The 27,603-nt window shown below is 46.3% G+C and overlaps 1 protein-coding gene across 1 annotated transcript in view; it reads right to left on the bottom strand.

Moving 5' to 3' along the window:
- Positions 1 to 27,603, bottom strand: part of ADAMTS17 (ADAM metallopeptidase with thrombospondin type 1 motif 17) — a 302,517-nt gene that overhangs the window by 231,736 nt on the left and 43,178 nt on the right. The window contains exon 4 of the mRNA XM_064480528.1: positions 17,422 to 17,594. Coding sequence (XP_064336598.1) covers positions 17,422 to 17,594 — 173 coding nt within the window. The remainder of the gene's footprint in view (positions 1 to 17,421; positions 17,595 to 27,603) is intronic.

Below are 27,603 nucleotides of genomic sequence, written 5' to 3'. Positions count from 1 at the left end.
TCAGCAGCAACATAAAGCGGTGACCGTGGCCACAGTTAATTCAGGCCATGTGAAACTGGACAGTGTCTGGCACGCAGGCATCAGAGGCCAGGCACACACAGCGTTTCAGCATCTGTGTGACAGAGGAATTAGCTGTGTCAGTGCTTGGATTTTACTCTTTGAAAACTATTATTAAAGCAAAATAGAATCTTTCTGTAATTTAATATTCTTTCCCACAGGAAAAATACAACACATTCAGTTGTTCTGTTCTCATTCATCCACTCCCCCACCACGAAAAATTTTTCTTTCGTCAAGAACAAAATAGCAGTCTTTTTTTTTTTTTTTTTTAATGCTGGACCATCTGTAGGCCAATTCTGAAGTCATGTCTTAATTACCTATCCCCAAACCTGCTTGAAGAAGGGGAAAGCACATAACTTTTTCCTTGTTTTCAGATTTTGAGAACCACCCAATGGCTGTAAATCAAATTTTTCCAGAAATATTCAGCCTTCGGACTGGGCCCAAACTGGAAAACCTCAATTCAAAACATGAAAGCTAGGAAGAATGAGAACTTGAAATCCTGAGGGAGAAAATTCAAGTTGCATGGGGTTTCAAGGTGCAGTCTAAACACTGCCTGGAATGGTGACACCAGCCAAAGACATTTAAGACCACTGCAGGTTTAAAGGAATAACGCAGGAAAGCAATCCTCAGTGGTGATCTGATAAGCCCCCTGAAAGCAGCATGAAAAACAGAACCCGCACGGAATGATGCAAGCTTCAGGGAGAACAAAACTGTAGGAACAAACTCTGCCCGTTTTCTCCTGGCTGAGCTGAGGGCAGTTCAGGGCATCCGTGAACCAGGACCCCAGAGACCCAGGAGAAATTTTCTTGGAGCAAATACACAAAAAAGTTGTGAGCTGGAGGAGAGAAAAGCTCCATGCTCCAGGGGCGGGGACGGAGGGCGAGAGGGGAGTTGTTAAACGGGTGAAGAGTTTCAGTCTTACAAGATGACAAAGTTCTAAAGATTGGTCATACAACAGTGTGAATATACTTAATGATACTGAACACTTAAAGATGACTAAGATGGCCAATTCCATTATGCGTATTTTACCAGATTAAAATTATTGAATTAATTAAAAATAAAAAGCTTCCTGATCTAAAAACACAGTTCTCTAATAAGCCTGGAGGAAGGCACGCCCCCCTTGACGTGTAATTAGGATGCTCATGTTCGGGGGATTGGGGATGGGAGCCTGACCATGGTTAAAGTGTCTTGTCACCTGAGCATCCCACAGTCCCACTAAGCTCAGCAGGGCGTGGGCAGGGGCAGGCGACACACAGCATCTCCCTCGGGGCCCAGCTCCAAGCCAGGCGAGCCAGACAAAAATCCAACAACAGCCACAGAACACAAAGCAGCCGGCCTCAAAGACACGTAACAGAGTCTCCTTGTCTTTCTTTCCCATGGAAATTTACACTCAGGAGTCGTCTTGCAGGTGGCGGCCATAGGATGTTTAGGGAGACACCTGGTTAGGCAGGGAACAGCACAACCAATCGTCTGGAAATTCTGTCTCCAACATCCAGCCCTGGTTGAGTCCTGGACAGTGTTCAGAGCCCTGGCTGCATGTGTCACATTTCCTTGGCAGCCTGGGGGCTGAGCCGGGTGGACCCGCTGCCAGCGGCACACTGCAGGGCTCCCCTGGCTGGGCGACTTGGGGACACAGCCAGAGAAGGGCAGACAGGGACCAGAGAAGAAGTAAGCAATGGGGACTCTAAGGGAGGAGCTGTTTGCAAAGCCAGGCAAGGTTTTCACAAGAGCATAACCTACCTGCGTGACTCAGGGCCGCCCCAAGGACAGATGGAATCCACAGTACAGTAGACACCCTACCATCTGACCTAGTCAGACCCCTACCCTGGAGGGGACCCTGTTCTCCAGCACAGTCCTTCTGAGTGGGGTCACTGAAGCAGCAGCACCCACATCGCTTGGGCACCTGTTGGAAATGCATTCTGGAGCCCATCCTAGACCCACTAAATCAGATACACTCGGGGTGGGCCTGGCCATCTGCCTTCAACAAGCACCCCGGGGTGGGAGAGCCAGTGAGTGCTCTAAACACCCTGCTAGTAAACACCAGAGAGAGGCAGGCTTGTTGTCTGCTTCACGTGGTAATTGAGTCAAATTGATGTCATTCTTCCTCCAAAGGAGGAAAAACCTGGAATGGCTCAGGTTTTCATTCCACCGTAGTTGTTAGGGAAGCTGAAAACAACCAAAGTTCTGTCAAGGGGCCCCATTTTCCAATTTGGCTGCCCAAGTCCAGGGTTTCTAGTCTCAGCACCACCTGTTTCCATCTGCAATTTGTTCTTTAAAATATTCCTGCTCCTGTGTCACCATGTGCCCTCCCAACCAAAGGAAAATCAAGTTATGTACATGAAAAGCACTATAGCATACTTGGGAAACCAAGCAGAGCCAAGTCAGGGCACCCCCCGGGGAGTGCTGCCCACTCGGAGCCCCAAGTCAGGCGGAAGCTCCTCCTTCCACAGTGTACCTGCACAGGTGAGCGGTCTGCTGGGGACACAGAGCCCAGCAGGACTCTAGTTTCTGCAGCAAGAGCCAGGGGGAGGGATCTTTGAAAACACAAATCAGTGTATGCCACTTTTCTGCAGCAGTTTCCCATTTCACATGCCTTGAAATCCGCTCTCCATGCCCTGGCCCCTGTGCCCCATCCTCCTCATCACACACCAGGAACCACCTTTCTGTGCCTCCCAAGTGGCAGACTGACCCCCACTGGCTGGCTCCTTAGGTCAGCTTAACGCCGTCCCATCTAAGTGGAGAGTCACTCATCATAGGCTTCCCTGACCACCCCAGTCACCTGCTATCACCTGGATCTTTGCATAGCACTTAATAACATTTGCACAAACTTCACTGATTTGTGTGCTGAGGACTGTCTGTCACTCTCATCCGATGAACTCCAAGAGGATGGGGCCCGTCATGGTCCCTACTCTATCCCCAGTCCCTAGAAGAGTCCCCAGTCCCACATTAGGTGCCCAATAAACACAACTGAATGGAATTAGGTGAGTCAATCTCACTTAAATTTATTTTTATTTTCAGTTGTGTTAAAATACATACAACATAAAATTTACACCCTAACCATTTTTAAGTATACAGTTCAGGAGTATTAAATACGTTCCCAAACTGAACCTCTGCACCAATTAAACAATAACTCATTCTTCCCTCCATCCTCCCCAGCCCGTGGCAACCACCATTGTACTTTCTGCTCTATGAATTGGACTACTCCAAGCACCTCTTGTGAGGGGACTCATACAGAACTTGTCCTTTTGTGAATGGCTTATTTCCTTAATGTAATGTCCTCAAGGTTCATCTGTGTTGTAGCGGGTGTCAGAATTTCTTTCTGCTTAATGCTGAGTTAATCATCAATTACACGCACACACACATACACACACACCCTATTCTGTTTACCCTTCGATGGACATCTGGGTTGCTTCCCCCTTTTGGCTGTTGTGAATAATGCTGCTGTGAACGTGCGTGAACACGTATCTCTTGGAGACCCTGCTTTCAATTCATGCTGTGTGCATACCCAGAGCAGAACCACAGAATCATATGTCATGTGAATGAACCTCGTTTATGCTCTGGTCTGTGTAGCGGCTGAACACTTCGCTGGCACTTTTTAAATTTCTTTTTCTTTTTTGGCTAAAGATGCTGTTTTCTTTGGGGGAAATACTGGGTGAGCCCTCTGAGTGAGCTCTGGAGAAAGGAAGGAACCCTCTTTCCACTGCAGGAACCAAGGCGGGTGGAAACTCACTCTGCCTGTCACAGAAACCCTGGAGAAAGAAGCCAAGGCAGTGGGGAGACGTTCCCAGGACACAGAAGCAGCAGCAGGACTCCAGCCATGAGAGACCAGCCCACGCTCCTGGCCGGAACTTGACCTTGCTCTCTCCTGCTGCCTGGACTCCCTTGAGTCTCCTGTCTCTTAGCTTCCCCCCAGTTCTGAGGCTGGTGAGCTAGCCTTTTGATTCTGGGGGCTCCTCCATACACACCTCCAAAAATATGATTCCTTGTCTGCTTCAGTTCACCCAGATCCAGGTTCTACTGCTTATAATCAAAACCCCTGGCTGAGATGAGAGCCAAGCTCGCTGCGCTGTGGTTTAAAAAAAACCCTTTCTTCCTTATTTTAAAACAAAACCGCTCTGCGTGATGCCAGGGTTGTCTTGGTACCCCTTCCATGCTTCACAAGTCCTCAAAAATTACCAAAGGGGTTCTGCTCTCAGTGCAGCCATTTCTTTAACTCTGAGGACTGATTCAACAGGACTCAGAGGTGAAGTCGTCTGTAGCAGGCAAGCATGTTTTCAGCATAGTTCTTTCCCACAGCACTTCCTTCATCTGCTCCACTGTGATACCTCCTCCCTGAAGGACAGGATGAGCTGAGTGGGGCTGAAGGGGACCGCCCATAGCACGGTGGGCTGTGTGGGAGGTGGAAACACGTAAGTGTGTTATGTAGAAATACTTTCTAGGACAGTTTAGGACACCACCTCTGTGTGATATGCTGGGAATACAAAAGGCTTTTCAAAAGTAAATTAACTGAGGGATTAAAAAAGGAAAGTCAGTGTTTACACAGCTTCAGGGCTAAATCCCTTGCAAAGGATGTTGGACTATTACATTAGTCGCTCATGTATGAGGTCACAGACCCCATAAATAGTTTTGATCGTCTGCACCTACACCAGGCAATAAGGTAAGGAGGTAAATGATGAAGGTGTGTGTATACATAGTCCCACCCCGATGAACTCACAGATGGTGCAAAGACAGATAATAATCAGGGTGGGTTTTTTTAAAATTCTGTAAAATATGCATAATATGAAAATTACCACTTTACACATTTTTACATGGTTTAGTGGCATGAAGTACATTCACATTGTTGTGGAACAATCACTACCACCCGTCTACAGAACTTTTTCATTTTTCCCAATTGAAACTCTGCAGCTATTAAACACTAATAACGCCTCACTCCCTGCCCCCTCCAGCCCCTGACAATCACCATTCTACTTTCTGTGTCTATGAATTTGACTCCTCCAGGTGCCTCCTATAAATGTATTCATACAGTATTTATCCTTTTGTGGCTGGCGTATTTCATTTAACAGAATATCCTCAAGGTTCATCCATGTTGTAGCATGTGTCAGAATTTCCTTCCTTTTTAAGACTGAGTAATAGTCAAGTGTCTACACCACATTTTGTCTATCCATTCATCCTTCAGTGGACACTTGGGTTGCTTCTGCCTTTTGACTATATTGTGAATGACGCTGCTATGAACATGATGACCCTGCTTTCACTTCTCTGGGGTATATACCCAGAAGTGGATCATGTTGTAATTCTATTTTTTTTGAAGAACCATCATACTGTTTTCCAAAGGAGCTGCAACATTCTGTGGTCCCAAGAACGGTGCACAACAGCGTCCATTTCTCCATATCCTTGCCAACACTTCCTATTTCACATTTTTTAATAATAGCATTCTAGTGGGGATGAAGTGATACCTCACTGTACTTTTGACTTGCATGTCCCTAATGAGCACCCCATCTTGTGATTACTGACCATCTGTATATCTTCCTTGGAGAAATGTCTATTCAAGTCCTTTGCTCATTTTTAAATCAGGTTGCTTGGGGTTTTGCTGTTGTTGTTGCTGTTGAATTTTAGAAGTTCTCTAGATATTCTGGATATTATCAGATACGTAATTTACAAATATTTTCTCCCATTTTGTGAGGTGCCTTTTTACTGTTGATAGTGTCCTTTGATGCAGAAAGTACTTAAATTTGGTAAAGACCAATTGGTCGATTTTTTCTTTTGTTGCCTGCGCCTTTGGTGTACTATCCAAGAAATCACTGTCAAATCCAACATCATGAAGTTTTTCCCTATGTTTTCTTCTAGGAGGTTTATAGTTTTAGCTCTTACGTTCAGGTCTTTAATCCATTTTGAATGAATTTTTGTATATGACGCTCAGATAAGGGTCCAACTTCATTCCTTCACATGTACATATCCAGTCTTCCCATCACCATTTATTCAAAAGACTGTCACTTCCCCACTGAATGGTCTTGGTCTGGTTGAAAATCATTTGACCATGTATGTCAGAATGTATCTCTGGGTTTTCTAGTCTAGTCCATTGGTCTATACATTTGTCTTATGCCAATATCACAGTGTTTTGATTACTACACTTTTGCAGTTAATTTTGAAATCAGGAAATATGGGTCTTCCAACTCTTTCTTTTCCAAGATTGTTTTGCCTATTTAGGGTCTCTTGACATCTCATGCAAATTTTAGAATGGATTTCTCAATTGTGGCAAGAAAAAAATGTTAAGGGGAGGGCACAGCTCAGTGGTAGAGTGCATGCCCTGCATGCATGAGGTCCTGCGTTCAATCCCCAGTACCTTCACCGAAAAATAAACCTTGTTACCTCCCCCACAAAAAAAAAAGTTTAAAAAATAAATTTAAAAATGTTGTTAGGACTTTACTAGAGACTGCACTGAATCTGTAGATTGCTTTGTGTAGTACTAACATCTTAATAATAAGACTTCCAATCCAGTAACATCAGTGTCTTTCCATTGGTTTATGTCTTCTTTCATTTCTTTGAACAATGTTTTATAGTTTGCAATGTACAAGTCTTTCACCCCTTGATTAAATTAACTCCTCAGGATTTTATTCTTTGTGACAATATTGTAAATGGAATGGTTTTCTTAACTTCCTTTTCCGACTGTTCAGTGTTAGGTAGAGAAATGCAACTGATTTGTGTGTGTTGGTTTTGTATTCTGCTACTTTGCTGAATTCTTTTATTAGTTTTTATTTTTGTGCATAGAATTTCATGGTTTTCTACATGGCTCGTGTCATCTGTAAACAGATAGTTTTACTTCTTTTCCTATTTGGATGCTTTTTCTTTCTTTTTCTGGCCTAACTGCTCTAACTAGGACTTCCAGCACTATGTTGTTGGATAGATACAGTGAAAGAAAGCATCCTTGGTTTGTTCCTGACCTTAGAGAAGCTTTCACTCTTTCACCACGCGAGTAACAACATTCTTGATGAGCTCTTCATATGTAGTTTTATGACACTGAGGTAGTTTTCATCTATTCCTAGTTTACTGAGTGTCTTTTATCATAAAAGGTGGGTGATATTATATGCTTTTTCTGCATCAATTGAGATGATTATGTGTTCTTTCCTTCCTTCTGTTAATGTGGTATATTACATTGATAAACTTTTGTATGTTGAACCATCCTTGCATTCCAGAAATAAACCTTTGTCAAGGTGCATAATCTGGTTTGGTTTACTAGTATTCTGTTGAGAATTCTGCAATAATGTTCATAAGGGAAACTGTTTTCTTATTCATAATGAACTAGAGTTTTCTTGTAGTGTCTTTATCTGGCTTTAGTATGAGGGCAATTCTAGCCTCATAGGAAAGTTAGAAAGCATTCTCTCCTCTTCAGTTTTTTTGGAAGAGTTTGAGGAGGATTGGTTCATTAGTTCTTCTTTAAATGTTTGGTATAACTCACCAGTTAAGCTGTCAAGCTCAGGGCTTTTCTTTGTTAGAAGATTTTTTTTTTTTCCATTTGAATCTTTTTTTTTTTTTAACATTTTTTATTGATTTATAATCATTTTACAATGTTGTGTCAAATTCCAGTGTTCAGCACAATTTTTCAGTCATTCATGAACATATACACACTCATTCCCACATCTGTTTCTCTGTGAGTTATCATAACATTTTGTGTATATTTCCCTGTGCTATACAGTGTAATCTTGTTTATCTATTCTACAATTTTGAAATCCCAGTCTATCCCTTCCCACCCTCCACACCCCTGGTAACCACAAGTCTGTATTCTCTGTCTGTGAGTCTATTTCTGTCCTTTATTTACACTTTGTTTTTGTTTGTTTGTTTGTTTTTGTTTTTGTTTTTTAGATTCCACATATGAGCGATCTCATATGGTATTTTTCTTTCTCTTTCTGGCTTACTTCACTTAGAATGACATTCTCCAGGAGCATCCATGTTGCTGCAAATAGCATTATGTTGTCAGTTTTTATGGCTGAGTAGTATTCCATTGTATAAATATACCACCTCTTCTTTATCCAGTCACCTGTTGACGGACATTTAGGCTGTTTCCATGTTTTGGCTATTGTAAATAGTGCTGCTATGAACATTGGGGTGCAGGTGTCATCCTGAAGTAGATTTCCTTCTGGATACAAGCCCAGGAGTGGGATTCCTGGGTCATATGGTAAGTCTATTCCTAGTCTTTTGAGGAATCTCCACACTGTTTTCCATAGTGGCTGCACCAAACTGCATTCCCACCAGCAGTGTAGGAGGGTTCCCCTTTCTCCACAGCCTCTCCAGCATTTGTCATTTGTGGATTTTTGAATGACGGCCATTCTGACTGGTGTGAGGTGATACCTCATTGTAGTTTTGATTTGCATTTCTCTGATAATTAGTGATATTGAGCATTTTTTCATGTGCCTTTTGATCATTTGTATGTCTTCCTTGGAGAATTGCTTGTTTAGGTCTTCTGCCCATTTTTGGATTGGGCTGTTTATTTTTTTCTTATTGAGTCGTATGAGCTGCTTATATATTCTGGAGATCAAGCCTTTGTCGGTTTCACTTGCAAAAAATTTTCTCCCATTCCGTAGGTTGTCTTCTTGTTTTACTTCTGGTTTCCTTTGCTGTGCAGAAGCTTGTAAGTTTCATTAGGTCCCATTTGTTTATTCTTGCTTTTATTTCTTCTAGGAGAAAATTTTTGAAATGTATGTCAGATAATGTTTTGCCTGTTTTCCTCTAGGAGGTTTATTGTATCTTGTCTTATGTTTAAGTCTTTAATCCATTTTGAGTTGATTTTTGTATACGGTGTAAGGGAGTGTTCTAGCTTCACTGTTTTACATGCTGCTGTCCAGTTTTCCCAACACCATTTGCTGAAGAGACTGTCTTTATTCCATTGTATAGTCTTTGTCAAAGATGAGTTGACTTCCTTTGTCAAAGATGAGTTGACCAAAAGTTTGTGGGTTCATTTCTGGGCTCTCTATTCTGTTCCATTGGTCTATATGTCTGTTTTGGTACCAATACCATGCTGTCTTGATGACTGTAGCTCTATAGTATTGCCTGAAGTCTGGGAGAATTATTCCTCCAGCCTCTTTCTTTCTCTTCAGTAATGCTTTGGCAATTCTAGGTCTTTGATGGTTCCATATGAATTTTATTATGATTTGTTCTAGTTCTGTGAAATATGTCCTGGGTAATTGGATAGGGATTGCATTAAATCTGTAGATTGCCTTGGGCAGTGTGACCATTTTAACAATATTGATTCTTCCAATCCAAGAGCATGGAATACCTTTCCATTTTTTAAAGTCTTCTTTAATTTCCTTCATCAATGGTTTACAGTTTTCTGTATATAATTCTTTCACCTCTTTGGTTAGATTTATTCCCAGATATTTTATTACTTTGGGTGCTATTTTAAAGGGGATTGTTTCTTTACTTTCTTTTTCTGTTGATTTATCGTTAGTGTAAAGAAATGCAACTGATTTTTGAACGTTAATTTTGTAACCTGCTACCGAATTCTTCAATCAGCTCTAGTAGCTTTTGTGTGGACCTTTTAGGGTTTTCTATATATAGTAACATGTCATCAGCATATAATGACACTTTTACCTCTTGTTAGAAGATTTTTGATTCAGTCTCCTTACTAGTTATAGGTCTACTCAGATTTTCTATCTTTTTGACTACGTCTTGGTAAACTTTGTGTTCCTGGGAATTTGCCAAGTTCATCTAGGTTATCTGTTGGTGTACAATGATATATAGTATTCTTTTAGAATCATTTTTTCAAAAAAGACAAATGAACTTATATATAAAACAGAAACAGACTCATAGACATAGAAAACAAATTTATGGTTATCAGGGGAATAGAGTAGGAAGGGATAAATTGGGAGTTTGAGATTTGCAGATACTTACTGGTATATAAAAAATAGATAAACAAGTTTATACTGTATACCACAGGGAACTATATTTGATATCTTATAGCTTATGGTGAAAATATGAAAACAAATACAGGTATATTAATGTATGACTGGAACATTGTGCTGTACACCAGAAATTGACACACTGCAAACTTACTACACTTCAATAAAAAAAAAATAGAATCCTTTTTGTTTCTATGGAATTGGTAGTCATGTCCCCACTCTCAGTTCTGATTTTAGTAATTTCAGGGTTTTTTATTAATCAGTCTAACTAGTCATCAATTTCAATTTTTTTGAATCAATTTTTGATGTTGATTTTCTCTATTGTTTTCCTACTCTTTATTTCTGCTTTAATCTTTATTATTTCCTTCCTTCTGCTAGTTTTAATTTTAGTTTGCTCTTCTAGCTCCTTAAGGTATAGAGTTAAGCTGTTGATTTGAGATCTTTCTTTTTTTAATGTAAGCATTTATAGCTACACATTTCCCTCTAAGCACTGTCTTCACTGTGTTTCATAAGTTTTGGTATGTTGGGTTTTCATTTTTATTCAGCTTTATGTGTTTTCTCATTTCCCCTTGGATGTCTCCCTTGACCCATTGGTTGTTTAAGAGTATGTTGTTTAATCTCCACGTATTTGTGAACTCTCCACTTCTCTTTCTGTTACTGATTTCTAATTTAATCCTATTGTGGCTGGAGAAGATACTCTATATGGTATCTTTTAAATCTGTTAAGATTTAACTTGTGAGCTAATATATGATAAATCCTAGAGTGTATCCTACCTGCATTTGAAAAAAAGGAATATTCTGTTGTTGTTGGGTAGAGCGTTTTGTATACTGGTTAGATGCAGTTGGCTTATTGTGCTGTTCAAGTCCTCCATTAATTACTTATGTCCTGTCTAGCTGTCCTATCCACAATTGGGGTGTGTATGGGGGGGTGACATTTCTAATTATTACAGAACTGCATATTTCCCCCTATAATTCTACCAATTTCTGCTTCATATATTTTAATGGTCTATTAATAGGTACATAAATACTTGTAATTGTTATCTTCTTGCTGTATTAAACCTTTTTATTCATACACAGTATCCTTCATCTCTTACAACTTTTTTTTTTTATTAAAGTCTATTTTGTATCATATCAGTATAACAACTCCTGATCTCTTATGGTTATTATTTGCATGGAATATCTTTCCATTCTTTTGCTTTCAATTTATGTATGTCTCTGGAAATAAAGTGAGTCTCATGTACACACTGGAGGATTTTTTTAATATTCATTCTGTCGTCTCTGTCTTGTGATTAAAGAGTTTAATCCATTTACATTTAAGATAATTACAGACAAGGAGGTACTTACATCTGCATTTTTCTGTTTGTTTTCCTTATGCTTTATTGCTTTTTTGGTCCCTCATTTCCTGCATTGCCAATGTTTTTATGTTTTAAGTGTTTTTTTTTTTTTATGGTGAAACTTTTAAATTCCCTTCCCATTTCCTATTGTGTATATTTTATGGCTATTTTCTTTGTGGTTACTATGAGCATTACATTTACCATCCTAAAGTAATAGCACTCTAATTTGAATTTTTACCAGCTTCAATTCAACAGCAAAAAGAAAAAGAAAAAACTCTGCAGCAAAACGGTTTTTAAAAAGCAAATAAATATGAAATTATAAATCAAGATAAGAACCACCAAGTAAAAACCAGACAGCTGTGGTAAAGAAAACAGGTGGCCTTTTCAGAGGAGTCAGCAAAGAGGGTCCCCCCAAGGGGACATTTACACAGAGACCTAAAAGACAGAGGGGCTAGCTCGACAAGACTTGGGGAGAAGAGCACCTCAAGGAAAGACCCCAAGTCAGAGAGGAGTCGGGGCCCCTAGGAAACAGTGGTGGGGTCCGTGCCGACGTGGAGAAGGGGATGAAGCCCAGGTGAAGCAGTCACATGGCCTGGGAGGGGGACGCGGACGCGGAAGCAGAAGTGGAAGGATTTCCACGTTAACTGCGGGGTAAGTCACAAAGGACTCAGCTCTGCTTAGTGACAAAATCCTAACCCTGTTGGAAGATCTTGCTGCAGCAAGGACTCAAGGGGAAAGAAAATGGAAGTAAGGAGCCCAGCAAGAAACCCCTGCAGTTGTCAAGGCCAGAAGTAACGGCAGACAGGCCCGGGCAGAGATGGAGAGAAAGGACAGACTCGAGACATGCTTGTCACCTTGATAAGGTGGTACGGGGGTCCCTCAGCCCTGGTTTGAGTCCTCAGCCTGCCACGTACTCACTGGCTCTGCACCTGGTACTCTCCACTAACCTCTATTTCCTTCTCTGTAAAATGGGAATGATAAGACCCATCACGTAAAAGGGGAAAATGACATGAAATCAGCAAGCTTCCATCTGGACCAATCATCAGAAACACACATTTCTTTCCTTCCTCTCAAACATGGGCTGTCGGGCCACTGACAGACGCTGATCTAATACATCCCAACTGTTGAGACGTCATGAAACCTGTGAGTGCTTGACACCAAAAGCTCCCAGCTACAGACGCGTGGTCACACACCCGGGCCCTGCCAGGCCCCTGGCCTGCCTTGGGAACAGGGGCCTGTCTGGTCTAGCCTCTGGGGTCAGAGTGGCACACAAGAGTGAGTCAGTACCCCGCCTACAGAGACCCAAGGGGTAGGGCAGGGCGGGCTGGGCGCCTGAACATCAGCGTAAAATGCTGCTGGAGAGAAAACACGTTGGAATGAAGGTGGCAACCACTCCAAGAGATTTCCTCCCAAGTCCAGGGGAGCTGAGGAGACAGAGCCACTTCAATCCTGCAGGCCCACAGGAAACACGGTCTGGCAGGGGAGAGAGGGGGTCTGGCTGGCCTCGCCTTCCTGCCCGCTGCACCTGGAGGCCTTGTCTAATAACAGGGTGCCTCATCCCAGCCATAATCCTTTCCCATCCTCCTGGCTTAAAGATGATTTTCCTTACTAATAGAAATCCCCTTTCTGAAACAGCCACAGGCAGGACAGAATTCCTTGGACTTTCAACACTAGGGCTTGAGAAATTGACGGTTGGTGGTTTGTTTAAAGCAAGGTGCAGTGTCTGAATGTAACTTGTTTTTAAGTTTGCTGAATAGTGACCCACGACTAGCGGCGAGAGTCTGTGTGAGACTGGCCAAGAAACCCCAAGGGCAGACAACTGAAGGCTAAGTGTTAAGTACAAACGCCATGTGCCCTTATTAGGCAGGCCTCGTTAGGAAACATCTAAATCCCAAACTGATGTCATTGGTCCCAGATTTGCCCTCAGCAGCAGGATCTGGAGCCTCCGACAACTTGTACAACATGTACAAGCAGCCGAATAGGAGTGAAGAGTGTCGAATTCAAGTCAAGCATCACACCCGCTCAGCCCCCGCCGTTCAGTCCTGACAGCGGATGGCGCGTGGGGAGGTCAAGGTTCCCATGTACAGCCCTCCCCGCCACCTGGGATAAAACAGCTGCCTTTGTTCAGATGATGACATTATGAAAGCAAATATCAAAGCAAGAGCTTTGCCTTATTACAGCTTTCGTTGTTGTAATGAATGTTTATTCCTTGGACCCGGGCCCTGGACAATTAAAAAAAAAAAATGAGATGAAATGATCTGCAGGTGGAAGAGTCTGGTGCAGAGCCAGGCCCCACCAGCCCTCCTCCTGGGTTTCCTCTGGACAGATGGCAACCCATCATTAACCTGCCACCAGGGAGACCAGGCTTCATGCAAATGGAGAACACAGAAATATTTCTCAGAAATCAGGGCCAAGCACCATTAAAAGTTAACAGAAGAAATTCCCCTTCTGGGTACACACCCAAAAAAAGTGAAAGCGAGGACTCAAACACACTGTACACCCATGGTTCACAACCGCACTATTCCCAACAGCCTAAAGGAGAAAGCAACCTGCATGTTCATCAATGGAAGAATGGACAAACAAGATGGGGTCTCTCCATACAATGGAATATTACGCAGCCCAAAAGGAAGGAAAGTCTGACACCTGCTGCAACATGGATGAACCTTGAGGACACTATGTGGAGTGAAGTAAGCCAGTCACAAAAGAACAAATGCTGGGTGACTCCACTTATACAAGGTCCCTAGAGGTGTCAAATTCAGAGACAGAAAGTAGAATGGTGGTTGCCAGGGGCTGGGGGAGGGGATAAGAGGGTGTTAGGTTTAACGTGCACAGTTTCGGTTTTGTAAGACAAGGAGGGATGATGATGATGACTGCACAGTGGGGATGTGCTTAATGTCATAGAACTGTACACTTAAAATGGCTGAGAGAGTCAATTTTATGTTACTTTTTTTTTTTTTTTAACCACAATGTGAAACATCGGGAGGGAGGAATGAAGGAGGAAGGTCTCAGGGCAGCTACTGCAGATGGCTTATTTATGGTCAATTTAGGAAAAGCTAAGGCAGAAGCCAGATGCTTTCATGTGATCTCTTTCAAGCTTCAACTTAACTACATCTCTCTATATGTTGTTATCCCTTCTATAGGCTCCTAGAGTACCAATGACAATTCATAAATCATAAATCTGTGCATGTGACAGCTGCTAATTAAAGTACCTGAGCAAATAAGCCTATTAAAATTATGCTTTCCTAAGAATGTTGTCATTACTAAAATAAATGCCATTATAAATGCCTTTTAAAAAAAAAAAAAAGAAGGAAGGAAGGAAGAGAAGTTAATGGAACTCCCCAGATTTTATGACTTTGCACAGGAAAGTGACTAGGGGCCTCATGTCGTGCTCACAGAGGCTCACATCTTGAAAATGAACCAGTGCCCCCAGGGGGTCCACATCACTGGTTGGCTTTTGCAGAAGAGCCTGCCATGTGGAGAAGACCGTGGGTCCAAACAGTAATTCAACATGAAGACTAATCCCAAAGCACCACCAAAGCAGCCCTGGCTTTAGGGCAGGGCATCTGAGAGGGTGTGGACCAGACAGAAGGAATTTCCTGCAAATCGGTATGTGTCCTGAGACCAAGCACTGGGCAGTCAACATGGCAAACAGAGGATGAGGTCCCACAGTCTTGTCTTCACAGGAGGCAGGATCGCAGTGGGGTTCACCATCTACTCCCCCGTGGTCAGTTATGGAGAGGCTTAGCCTGATGGTCCCAGACCCGCCAGTGACTTCCTGTGTGACTCTGGCGATGTCTCCAGCCTCCTTGCTCTTGGGCCTCCTCCAGCCATCTCTCACCCCCCACAGCACAGACCAGGGCCTTGCCCTCGCCACCCACTCCCTTTCTATACGCCTTTGCTGCGAGGCACAGAGCTCTCGTGGTGGCCAAGCCCCTGCCTTTTGTCTCCTTTTGCAGGACGAGCAGGCTCAGAGAGGTTCTGATGCTGCCTGTCAGCTCTGTGATTGCGGCAGAGTGGGGGTCCTGGTCCAGGCTTGCCTGGGCTGAAACCCCACGCTTGTAACCCCTGATGACCCCTTTCCCTCTACAGAATCCTCCTTGACCCCGATTCCACCTAGTGAGTCTCTTCTCTCTTCTATCCTTCAGCCAAGATCTTCCGCAATGTTGTTTCTACTTCTTCACTTCCTGGTCTCATTTCAGCCGGCCCCTACCTGGCTCCCACCCCCACAACCCCTAAAGCGATTCCCTCAGGGACCCTGCAGCATCTGGCATTGTTAACCACCCCCTTCCTGCACCTTTCACCTCTTTCCTTAGAGACGACTTCTTCCCAGTCTCTGTCTTGCCTTTCTGCCAGCTCCCACATCCCTATCCTCTGCCCCCCGACACTCCCCCACCGGGACTGGTGTTCCAGTGGGCTGTCTGTGGCCAGCTTCTCTGCTCCCCCGAAGTTCCCCACCTGGACAAGGCCAGCCACTCCAACAGCTGCAGCTCCCAGTGCGATGCCAATAAGCCCCAATCCCTATTTTCCAGCCATGCCCTTCACCCTGATCTCCCATGGGGAACTCGAATCCAGCTTGTCCAGAACAGAACTGCTCTCTTTGTCCCCCAGATGCTCTGCTCCTCCTTTTCCCAGCCAGTGGCTGAACCATTCCCCCAGGTTTCCCAGATTATAGCCCGGTGGGGGGAGGTCCCCTGAATTTCTCTCACCTCATCCTCCTTCCTTAAGCCAGTCATCCCTTCCTGTGGGTCCTCCCTCCCAGGACGCCCTCCTCGCTGCAGGACCACTCCTCCATCCTCACTCCTGCCCCTTATAATTTGGACCCTCTTCCCACACACACGCCATTCCCACTGCTCCTTCTTGCCTTTTCCCCACTCTGGTCCACAGCTGCTGGGGGTGTTCTTCCAAACCTCGCTCCAGACACGCTTCTCCCCTCCCCTTCAGTGGTCCCCACCCTTGGGATGCCTGACCCACCCTCCCCACCCTGACCCTGTCCACGTCTCCACCCACAGCCCTAAGGTGGCTGCAGCCACATCACATCGCCCGCCCTTCCCCAAACGCAGCCCTGCTGCACCCCCTGCACCACCGCTCCCTCAGTCTGCAAACACTCTCGTCAACTCTTTCATGATGCCCCACGCTGCAGGATGATCACTACCCAGCCTCCCCCGGCCCCCGGTGCTCCCTGCGGAGATTTCTTCCGTAGCACAGTTGCTTTACTCATCTGTTGATACCACTGCCTTCTGAGAGAAGGACCAGGCCTTTTTGCATTTGCATCCCCGGCACCTAACACAATGCCAGGAGGCCTTCAGTGATGCTTGCGGGAGAGTGGAGGGATGGGCGGAGGTATGCTGCATGCAAAAATCCTTTTGCATCTAAAGTTTGAGGTGTGCAGCCCCTCCCCCCTCCCCCATCAAGTGAAGGTCTCCCTTGCTCCTCAGTTATCAAATAAGATGTATACACAGGCTCCTTCTGGTTCTCTGAACCAGATAAGCTCTCCCCCCACTTCCTACTAGGCCCTCCTTGCACATAACAAGCTCTGTTTTACATTAAAGTTTGATCTTGATTCCTCCTACTAGACTGTTGGCTTCCTAGAGCAGGGGCTGACTCACTCAGCACTGAATCCCTTTGGAGGAGCCCTCACCCACAGTAAGGGCCTTGCGGGGCACTGGTCAGGAGGGTGAGGGTCTTGGGGGACACTGGTCAGGAGGGTGAGGGTCTTGGGGGTCCTTGGTCAGGAGGGTGAGGGTTTTGGGGGGCACTGGTCAGAAGGGTGAGGGTCTTGGGCGGCCTCTGGTCAGAAGGGTGAGGGTCTTAGGGGGCACTGGTCAGGAGGGTGAGGGTCTTGGGGGGCCCTGGTCAGGAGGGTGAGGGTCTTGGGGGGCCCTGGTAAGGAGGTGAGGGTCCTGGGGGGGCCCTGGTCAGGAGTACAAACTCCGATCACTGGACAGACTCAGGCTCTGACACGCATACCCACACAGGTCGGCAGGTCAGGCCTCTCCAGCCCCCTGCCCTCCCGCAGCCCAGGCATCACAAGTCTGCAGATGTCTCCATCCCCCAACCCAGCCTCTTCCTCAACTGAGGATTCCAGAGCCCTCATCCAAGGAGAAACAGAGCCCAAGGTCAGGCCCCTGGCCCCGGACTCACCATGTTCATGACGGTGAGGATGAACCTCTGAGCGGCCTCCGCCCCGTGGTACTGCACCATGTCAGCGTCGGCCACCACCAGCGTCTCTACCGTGTGCTCGTTGGTGAGCCGGATGGCGTTCCTCCGCTCCCGCCGGTCCCTCGAAGACTGGCCCCTCCTTGGCTTTTTCTTTTCTAGAAAACAACAGAGACTTTCATGCAGCCCTTGGCATACTGGTTTCCAAAGCCACCCCATGAACAGGCTTTCCACTGAGCCTCCCCAAGAGAATGGTCATTCTCCACCGGCCTGTAGATGGACCGAGCATCCATTGCCCTCCATGGTCACAGGCTGAGCCTGAGTGCTCGGGAGACCAGATGTCCAGAGGGCTCACGCCCGTCCTCCACCACAGTAGAGGGGGCCGATGGGGCCAAGTATCCCAGAGCCTGGGCCTGCTGGGGTGGGATCATGACACAGACCCACAAGGCTTTCTGACAGTGCAACAACTCACTGCTGGTACCTGGGGCCGAGCCAGCAGGGGCCTGGGAAGCTGGCATTCCAGAGTCTGTTCTGAGAGTCATAAATAAGAAGCCATAAACGTTAGCAGGCACTAAAGCAGTAATTCCAAAAAAAAAAAAAAAAAAAAAATCCAAAACATAACCAGAAAGAAAAAAAAAAAAGAAAGAAAATCACACGACACACACATCTAGGCCAAGATGCCAGTTTGTTCTTTCCTCACCACAGGGAATGGTCATTAGTCAACGGTGAGTAACCCTCTGCTGACTCTTCAGATCAACGGATTCCCTAGAAGACCTTACTTTGCTAAACAGCTATCGTCATTAACCTGAGCCCACGCTGCGATGTCTGGACACTCAAAGCTGCCATGGAAGGACTAACATAGATTTGTGGGTGCAGACACTTCCGACCAACACCAAAGGTTGATATAAATAACATGCACTTTCAGAATCCAAATGTGAATAGAAAGGCAGGTCCTTAATTTGATAGCTATTATTTCCACGTTTAGCACCAGCCCACACAGAAACCAGGTCTGCTCCAACTTCCGTGCAGTAAACCCAGGCCCACACGTGTACAAACTGGCTTCACCCAGTGACCCAATCAGTCCAGAGCCAAAGATGCACACACTGCACACACTGTACAGCAACCTGAGACATGGGTCCTAGTGCACAAACAAGGACAGACTGTGCGGTGAGATTTACAATTGTGAAAAACTGAAAAACAACCCAAAATTCAAACCCCGGAGAAAGCCGACCATGGTAAATCAGAAGGAAGCCATGAAAGGCACAATTGTGAAGATTAATTAGTGATGTAGAGGGAAGCAGATATAAATCTCTACATACTGTTAAGTCCCAGTTTTGCAAAGATTTTACACACAAGTGTCTTCAGGCCCCAGGGACAGCAAATAAATAAACAAGTAACTTTAGGAAGAGCTTAACCAAAATCTGAATGGTCGGTGATGTGTGATCTTCATTTTCCTTTTTCCCTCTGTACTTTCCAAATGTAAACGATGAACAAGTATTACTTTATTTATTTCAACTGTTATCAGTGAGTTTGAGAAAAACACAGAAGTCATTTCTAACCTCTAAGCCATAAGACAGAAGGCCTGGGGGGGCAAAGTATGTCATCTGATTTATCACAGAAACGCAAGACAAAAGGCGAGAATGTCTGGTTGACCTGCAGGATGGTTCTCTCCTCCCCAGAGCCCGGCCTACCTCCTGTGGAGACTTTCAGGCCTCAGAGGAACAGGAGAAGGAAGGGTCTAAGATAAAAGGTGAGCTCTCAGTTGGCAGTGCCTTTGCGCTTGGGCAGAACAGAGGTCTCTCTATGGACCTACACCCACATTCACCAACCGGGTCATCTCTGAACACGCGGAGGCAGAACATGGGTGATCTCCAAATCCTGGGCTCAGCACGCTTGCTGGGTGGGCCTCACTGCCTGGATCGGGCCAACCTGTCCAGCCTGGAATTTGTGATGAGCAATGTCACTCCCATTTTGAAGCCGCAGAAGTGAAGGGCCACCCAAGCAGGAACTTTGCTGTAACCAGCACACCCACATTCTCCCAGGCGACCACGAGCCAAACGGTGCTTCGGCTCCTCCCGAAGTCGGTATTTATTACCATTTCTCAATGTCCCCAACTCGTTTTCCCCTCTGCAGCTGTTCCCCACACTGGCTGCTTATTTCCACACCTTGCCTATATTTTCTGGTTCCTGTATGAAAACAGCTGTATTTTTAGCACAGCCTAAAAAATGCGTTAGGAGTATCTCTCTGGGAGATAGCAAGCTTAAACACATAAGAAGCAAGAGCCCTCTAAAAAAGGAGCCCAGTGCTCCCAGACCGAGGAGCAAGTGGCTCCTGGACATTTAACACATCAAAATGCTGCACTGGTCATCAGCCTTTCAGGACTAATAAGGCCTGCCCCTCCCTCCCTGATGGACCTTGGAGAGCTGATACACTGGGCGGCATGAAGGGTGAAATTAACAGGAGCTGAAACTAACAGCTACGGATTAACATATGCCCAGAATGCTAAGTCATACAGGTAAAACACAATGGTCCAGTGCTCTGTGGTTTTTAAAGGGTTTTCACTACAATTACCCCATTTGTCTTTTTCACTGCCCCCAGCCCCTGGCATAGCAGATGGTCTGAAGTAAACACTCACCGAATAAATGCATGCATGAGTGAGAGGATGAATGCACGGATGAATGAGTGAGTGGAATCTCTGTTCCCACATAACAAAGCTGAAGTCAAGCACTGGGCAGGGTTGAATCTGGCCCTAGAACCTGTGCTTCACCCCACAGCTCTGACTCTCCCCACCTGCACTGGTTTTAGGTGCAAACATGCTCCCTTGTTGTCGGCTGATCTTAGAACAAAGGGACGGGAAGGGCCACAGGAAACTCAGCAGGAAAGGACGCATAAGGAACTTGACTTGGCTGCTGCAGGACCCCACCAGGAAGAGCAGTCTTTGGTGACAGTGCTCCCTCTGCTCAGATGGCCCCCAGCTTGCTTGCTCCAGGCCCTTTAGCAACTACAGTGTGACTATCCGGTCCAGCTCCCAGGACAGGCATGCTCCTGCCTGCATCCTCTTCATCGAGCACGGCTAACTGGGGCTGTCACGCCGCAATCACGCTAGGCTGGCTGGTGACTCCCAGGCACACTCCAGTACTCTGTCCCGTCCCAAGCACCTAAGCCTTGATTCAAACCCCCAAGGCCAGATGGGTCTCAGAAAATCAGAATCTGTCAGATTTCGCCAGGCAATATGGCGCCTTGACGCCTATGGGACACTCCTTTCAGTGAGGTCTAGGGCAGTAAGGCCTAATCAAAGGCAGCCCTCTTTCTGCAGTGAAATGAGGAAGAGGATAAAGAAAGATGCTCCACGGTCTCATGTCAGTGCAAGGCAGGCCCTGCCAGGAAATGAGTGTCCAAAATGCTGGATTGGGGAACTGCAGGTAAGAGACCCAGGACCTGTATTCCCTCCCCCTGCAGGTGAGTGGTGGCAGGTGGCAACCAGGGTGGGAGGGGAGAGGGAAGCTCGCCGTCCTCCCACTCCCTGCTCCCAGCAACCACTCCCCCAGCAGAGCTCTGCAGCCATCACCTTTGATGATCATTCCTTTCCTGCGGGGAGAACAGAACCATAATATAATTGTACCTTTCACTCCATGAACTATATAAATAAACCACATTAAACAAACTTGCATCAATACCAATATTCTCTTTCTTTTTTTAATGGAGGTACTGGGAATTAAACTCAGGACCTCATGCATGATAAGCATGCACTCTACCCTGAGCTACACCCTCCCCCCTTCATCAATACCAATGTTCACAGATTATAAGCATCTTGAAAAGAAGGAACACACCCACATCAGAATACCATGGGTGCTGGACTGCGACCTCACGGGAGAGGTCAAAGTTCAGGCCAGGCAGGCGTGTGGCCACCCGGGGGCCCTCCAAGCTCACTTGGTGATCAGTGTGTCCCTCCACTGTGGGAACAAGGAGGCGGCACTCACCCCACTGATGAGGACAGACCACAGCCTGTGAGGCCCCAGGCCCTCTCCTGTTGTCACAGACGCCGGGGATCGTTCCCAAGTCCAGCCCAGCAGTTTCTTCTGCCAGCACATTGCTGGGGTTTGGTGCTGACTTGGTAGATTTTCAATCTCTGGCTTCAAAATATTTTTCTTACATTTATTTTTCCCTTTGCCCCAGTTATCCATTAAAAAAGAAAATTGTGTGCGTTTATGCGAGTTACCCTGAAGTTTGTTTGGAACAAGATGAGGAAAAGAAAAACACAAGGGCATTTTAAATGCTGGGCTTTTAGCATATTCAAATTATTATTTATTCTAAGAGTCTGGGGACTACTGAAAATACTGTTCATATAACATAACTTACTGTAGTTACTAGTTTTGCTCTCAGTAAAAACTAAAAAATAATCTCAGTTATGAATTACCAAGCTCTCTACAGAACAGGCATTTCTTCAGTTTAACGAGAGTATTTAGGTATTTACTAGGGAAAACCAATGAACAGACCATAAAATATTTGGTGTGAGAGTTTAGCAGCCGGAAGCCATCCCTAAATTACTCTCTGTCCAGCTTCACCAGGGGGATCCTTGCATGTCTGATTCTATAATGTCATCTCCAGAGAAGACCTCAGGCTACTCTTTGTGCCCAAGGAGCATTGCCAGCTGCAGAAGTAAATTAGAGGGAAAACAGACATGGGGGAGGCAATGCAGACAGCTGCCCAAGAGCCCTGGGCACCTCGAGGGGAAGGCAGAGGATGCTTCAGGTCAAGGACATGGAGACAACTCGACCACTAGGAACCAGGGAGCAGGTGTCCAGCAGACTTAAAGCGTTAATGGCAAGACAAAGACTAGACCTAAACTTGCCATTCAAGCCAGAAATGTAAACGTTTCCCACACACGACACTCTAGGTCCAGGTACAAGAACATCCCCACCTGGCCACAGTGGCACAGTGGACAACCAGAACCCCCTCGGCACCGGGGAAGACTTCAGAACCCGGCAATCTCTGAGCTGCACTGACTACAGAAACCCATGGTCCCCACGGGTCAGAAAACCACAAAAACCTGTGGTCCCCAGTAGGGGCCAGAAGCCCTGGGCACCACTGTGATGTGCTGCAAAGAGGCCACCTGCAGTCAGACGCAAGCCACTGTCCTGCATTCTCACCTTGGGTACAAATCACAGACACAGTGATTTGTATCCAACCCCTGAGATCTTTACAAGAGATCTTTCTCAGTCCCTTCTGGTGCTGGGAGAGGGGGTCTACACTGGCAAGACTGTGGCTGGCCATGTCAGGACAGGCCCCAGTGCCCGGAGTGAGCACAGGAGGCCAGGAGCTCTTCACCCCGAGGGGCTATGGAGGCCTCCAGAAGAGCAGCAGCTGATGACAAGAATTCAAAACAGGGCTGTGACTTGGGGCAGACCAGAGGGGGTGCACAGGTCAGCCATAGCCAGAAGCCTCAGGAGCTCCCCAAGCCTTATGGGACTGTCTTCAAAATCAGAATAATCATACCCACCACACAGGTTGGCACGGTGATTAAATGAAATGCTTCCTGTGCACTTAGTTTATTCTCTGCCATGTAATGACTCTGACTCTTCAATACATGGCACCTTAATTACGATGATGATTATGACGCTGGCAGCAGCCAGGATGCCCAGTGGTTAAGCAGAGTTTTAGAGACAGAATGCCTGGATTCTAATCCTGGCTCCCTGACTGTTCTGTCTGACCTGGGGACAATCACTTGGCCTCTTCTGGCCTCAGATCACTTATCAATGAAGGAGAGGGACTAGCAGCTCCTCCCACATGGGCTGCTGTCAGGCTTAAAGGAGGTCCCTGATGTAAGCCCTTAGCAGAGCTCCTGGCTTATAGTAAGTGCTCAGTAAAGCTTAGCTCCGCTGATCACCGACTGTTGTTCTCCATGGAGACCGAGGATCACTCTTGTCCTGGAGCCTCAGCTAGGGTGTCCCGGCCACATGACCCGGCAGGTCATCTACACCTCCCTCTAAAGGAGGAAACAAGTCAGTCCTGGGAAGCTCAGAAGAGCATACAGCAGGAGCAAGTGCACAGCCGACGCTGCAAGCAGGAGACGGGCTCAGAGACACATCTGACCTGGGGAGAAACCTTCAAAAGTGGTAAAACAGTCCTCCAACCCATAATTTGGGTGTAGAGGATTTGAGTTTTTAGATGAGGTCCCTTCGAGGGAGTCACTTTGGTTAGAACCCTCATTTTCACACCTTATTCCTATGGAAACAAATGGCCCCTTGGGCTGAGGACACACTCTGGAAAGTTGTTTCTAGGGAGCAGTTATTCCTTCTGAAGCCTTCGTGGATGAAATGCATGGGCCACGTGAGAGTGCTGGGGACAGGTGAAGTCACCTGCGACGCCAGCACCTGAAGGAACACAGCCTCGTGGGAAGGTCCCCTTGTGCTCCCGAAGCTGCGGCTGTGACCCCCAGCCTCCACCCTATGCTGACTTCCTCTCCCCTCAGCCGAGGAGCCACGAACTGTCATCCTCGCCCACAGAGGAGCAGACTGAGGCATCTTGCTGGGGGGGCACTAACCCAGGTGACTGGGGCTCCAGCCCCTGCTGTCTAACCACAGCCCATTCTGCCCTCAAATTTGGTTCTGAGTTTCCCGAAACCAAGGGGAAAACATTTTGAAGGTAAACACGCTGTATGGTCAGTTTTACACTGTCCTCCAACAGGAGGAAGGATACCATTCCTCAGGGAGAGTCTTTTGCTAACACCAACTTCCAAAATAAAAATACCAAGTCAGGCTTCGTCCAGGGGCCCCTCGGGGATGCACGAGGCCGTATTTTCCCCACTTCGTGGCAGACGTGATCATGAATTTTAATTATTTCTATCTTACAGGAACCTTCTATGACACTGAAGAATCTAAAATTAAAACACTCATCAAGGGGAATTCCAAAGAACTCCCACTGCTTGTTCCAGCCTCAGGTGGCCCTTGGTCCAGGGAGGGCAGTGAGAACACCAGGAAGAGGTGCAAGGGTCCAGCGACCAGTGGGGCTTGTGGGGGGAGGCAGAGAGGAGCAGCACAGCCACCGAGGGGAATGACAGGTGGCCTGGGATAGAAAGAAGAGGCGACAGCACAGACGGCGGCACTGGCTTCCCGTTAAGAGGGGTGCCACTGAGCAGGCAGGGCACCCATAGTCACTGGGGGGCACAGCCCACCCAGGGCACCAAGGGTCAGCCATGCAGGACATGTGGATGGGACTTTCTCTTCTTTTCTGGACCTGCCCCATCAAAAACTAATTCAAACCTAGAAAACAGAAGTAACCATGGAAACAGTAAAAGCTCTCAGACCAGACAAAGCAGGAGGCTGGAGCACCCAGCTTGCCCGTGAGACGCCAGACAGCCCACTACAGCTAGAGGACCTGGACAGTCCACCGCGAGGTGCCTGGAGTGCCCCCCGAATCCCCGGCTCCTCAGCAATCCTGCAAACTCCAAACTCCCATCTACGTTACCATCTCACATGGGTCGATGCTTGCCTTCTAGGCTAGACTCTGAACTTAAGGACCCAAGCACCAACCTCGGGACTGCTCACAGTGCCTAGTCCAGCCTGGGGTAAAGCAGAACTCAAGAATTAGACTTAGTTGAGTGATTTTTTTTTTAACTCTTTGAAATCCCTAATAAATAACAAGATGAAGTTTCAGGGAACTTCACGTGAATGTCCTGAAATTAAATTCTCCCAAAGCGCTCCCCTCCACCTAAGGAGGCGGCGGCAACGTTAGTCATGAGAAGCCCAGCTGTGACGTCCGCAGAGCTGGCCAGGGTCCGTCCATCTTCGGGTGACCGTGGGCAAGCTTCCTCTTCTATAAAACAAGGTGATAATTATTCTGCTCTCTTACGGTGGATGTGGAGTAACCAACACAGGGTCAGGTATACAGTAAACACGCTCGAATCATGCGTCCAGTCTGATTTCTATCCTTATCATTACATTACTGTTACTCTTACAAGTTACTGTAACAATTACAAGTTACAATTACTGTTGCTGTAATTGAGTTTTAAACTTTGCACTATGAGCCAGAACCACCGAGAGGATGTTTTTATGCACTCTACAGGGTCTGACCAGGACCTCTAGTCTAGACACTCACCAACCAGCTTGTTGCCTTTGACATTTCTTACTGGTGGGGGCATGAAAGAATTTCTCTAAGGCCATCCTCAATCATGCAACAATAGATTAAAATTATACAAAAATACCAGTTTCAAGAGGAGAAGGAGAGGGGCTTGTAATTCACGTTCAACAGCCCATTGTCACCTCCCAACATTCCAGAGGGGGGAGTATTTTGATCATCAGAAGCATGACAGACCACAATACACGATTGCACATGAAATCAGCTATTTAAACCGTGAAACAGCAATGACATTCCACACAGGATGGAAGAGTGGAAATCGAATGCTTCTCGTTAAGATGGAAAACAGACAGTGTGAGTCCATCTCCCTGGGGGAGAGACTAACCATGGCCTCCAGCGGGATTTCTGTGCACAGACCCCCACCGCCATAGCAACCCATTTCCAAGGCACCAAAGCCACCACGGGCACAGCACGAAAAATAGTAAGATGAGTGGTTTCCACTGCACGCCCATTAACTTTTGTCATTAACTTTCCCCAAATAAGCAGCCATGAGGTGTAATAACAATACCGTCAGGCTGGGAATAGGGAACTCTGGATATTCACCTGGGGCTGACCTCCGTGCCCTTGAAGGTGCCACTTAACAGAAAGGTCTCCATTTCCCGTGCACCAGCTATTTGCCCTTTTCCTCCCAGCCCTCTCTTCTGTGCTCTGCTCGGGGGCTGGGAGCCTGCACACTGTATTTCCAGACTCCCTTGCCAGCTGGCTTCCTGCTCAGCTCTGCCAACAGGGGGAGTTCAGACGGAGACCAGAAGGCAGGAGATGGTCCTGTGTTTCAGCTCAGGGTGGCCCTGTTCCAGCAGTCATGGACAGCTGTGGCTCCATCCTCCAGCTGCTGGGGAACTCCCAGTCAGCCTCTCCATCTCCCTCAGAAGTACATCCACAGGGACACCAGCTTGGCTGTGTCTCCTTGGCCATCTGATGCCCTGATAGGGTCTGAGCCCCAGCCCTACAGACCCCTGCCCCAAACTCTGTGGTCCCGGAAATGCCCCTCTCTTTTTTTCTTTCCCTAGCCCTGGTGGGGATAGCTATTTCCTGGGTTACCTCAGCTCCCCTTCTGCTCATTCAGACTTTGACACTGATGTCACCAATTAATTCCCTGTGTTAAATCCCTCGGTTAGAAATACCTAGCATGGTCTCCGTTTTCCTGACTAGACAGCCTAAAATGAGAGGCTCCGTCCTTAAACTACTTTCTATATTTCATTCAAGCTTCAAGGACTCCTCCCAGTTCTGGAACTAAGGAGTTATTTGTTCCACCATGGAAATAATTAAGATATTGGATGTACACTTCTACACTGCAGAATGCTGCCACAGACAGGAATGCAGCCCTATATTCTAAGTCACCATTGAACAGAAAACAACCAATGGGGGGTCCCGTGAAGGAAATGCCACAGATCACTCAACATCCTATTCCTACCACATCCAAAGACCTGGGGACCGCACCTCACAGATTCAGAGTCAATATGGGGAAAGTACTGGGGGAGGAACCGTGAACAACAGGTCTAGTTTCTAAGTTTGCACACACACAGACTTACAAACACCATGCTTTCCAACAAAATTGTCGGGTCCAAAAAAAACTATTTTCTGATCATTTTTCTTCTTCAACCAAAGCAAAATATCTGCTTACTAAAAAAAAACACACACACAAAAAAACCCAACAAAACAAAAAAACTACCTTTTCAACTGGAAACGATGGGTCCACGTGGGCAGAAGAGCTCCCAGCCAGGTGAACTTTTCGGCAGCTGAATAAATCCAACATCCTTGAAAAATAATGGCCTTCTCTCTCTTATTTTTTTCAAAAAGGAAAAAAATAAGTTTTGCTTTCCAAGTATGAATTTTTTAAATAACTTCCCCCAAGGCCAAGTCATTTTTATAAAAGGCATATTTTTCATGTAAATTCCTTACAAAGAAAGGTGGAAAATAAGGTTTGGGGTTTTTTTTCTTTTTTTATGGTTAAGATCCTGAATGAAACACTGATCAACCTTGGAGTCCAAAATGAGTCCCTACGCTGGGCAGAAGGTGTCCCCCACCTCT

Source organism: Camelus dromedarius, chromosome 29 (assembly GCF_036321535.1).
Source record: "Camelus dromedarius isolate mCamDro1 chromosome 29, mCamDro1.pat, whole genome shotgun sequence".
Lineage (NCBI taxonomy): Eukaryota > Metazoa > Chordata > Mammalia > Artiodactyla > Camelidae > Camelus > Camelus dromedarius.
This window is presented reverse-complemented; position numbering and strand designations above follow the sequence as displayed.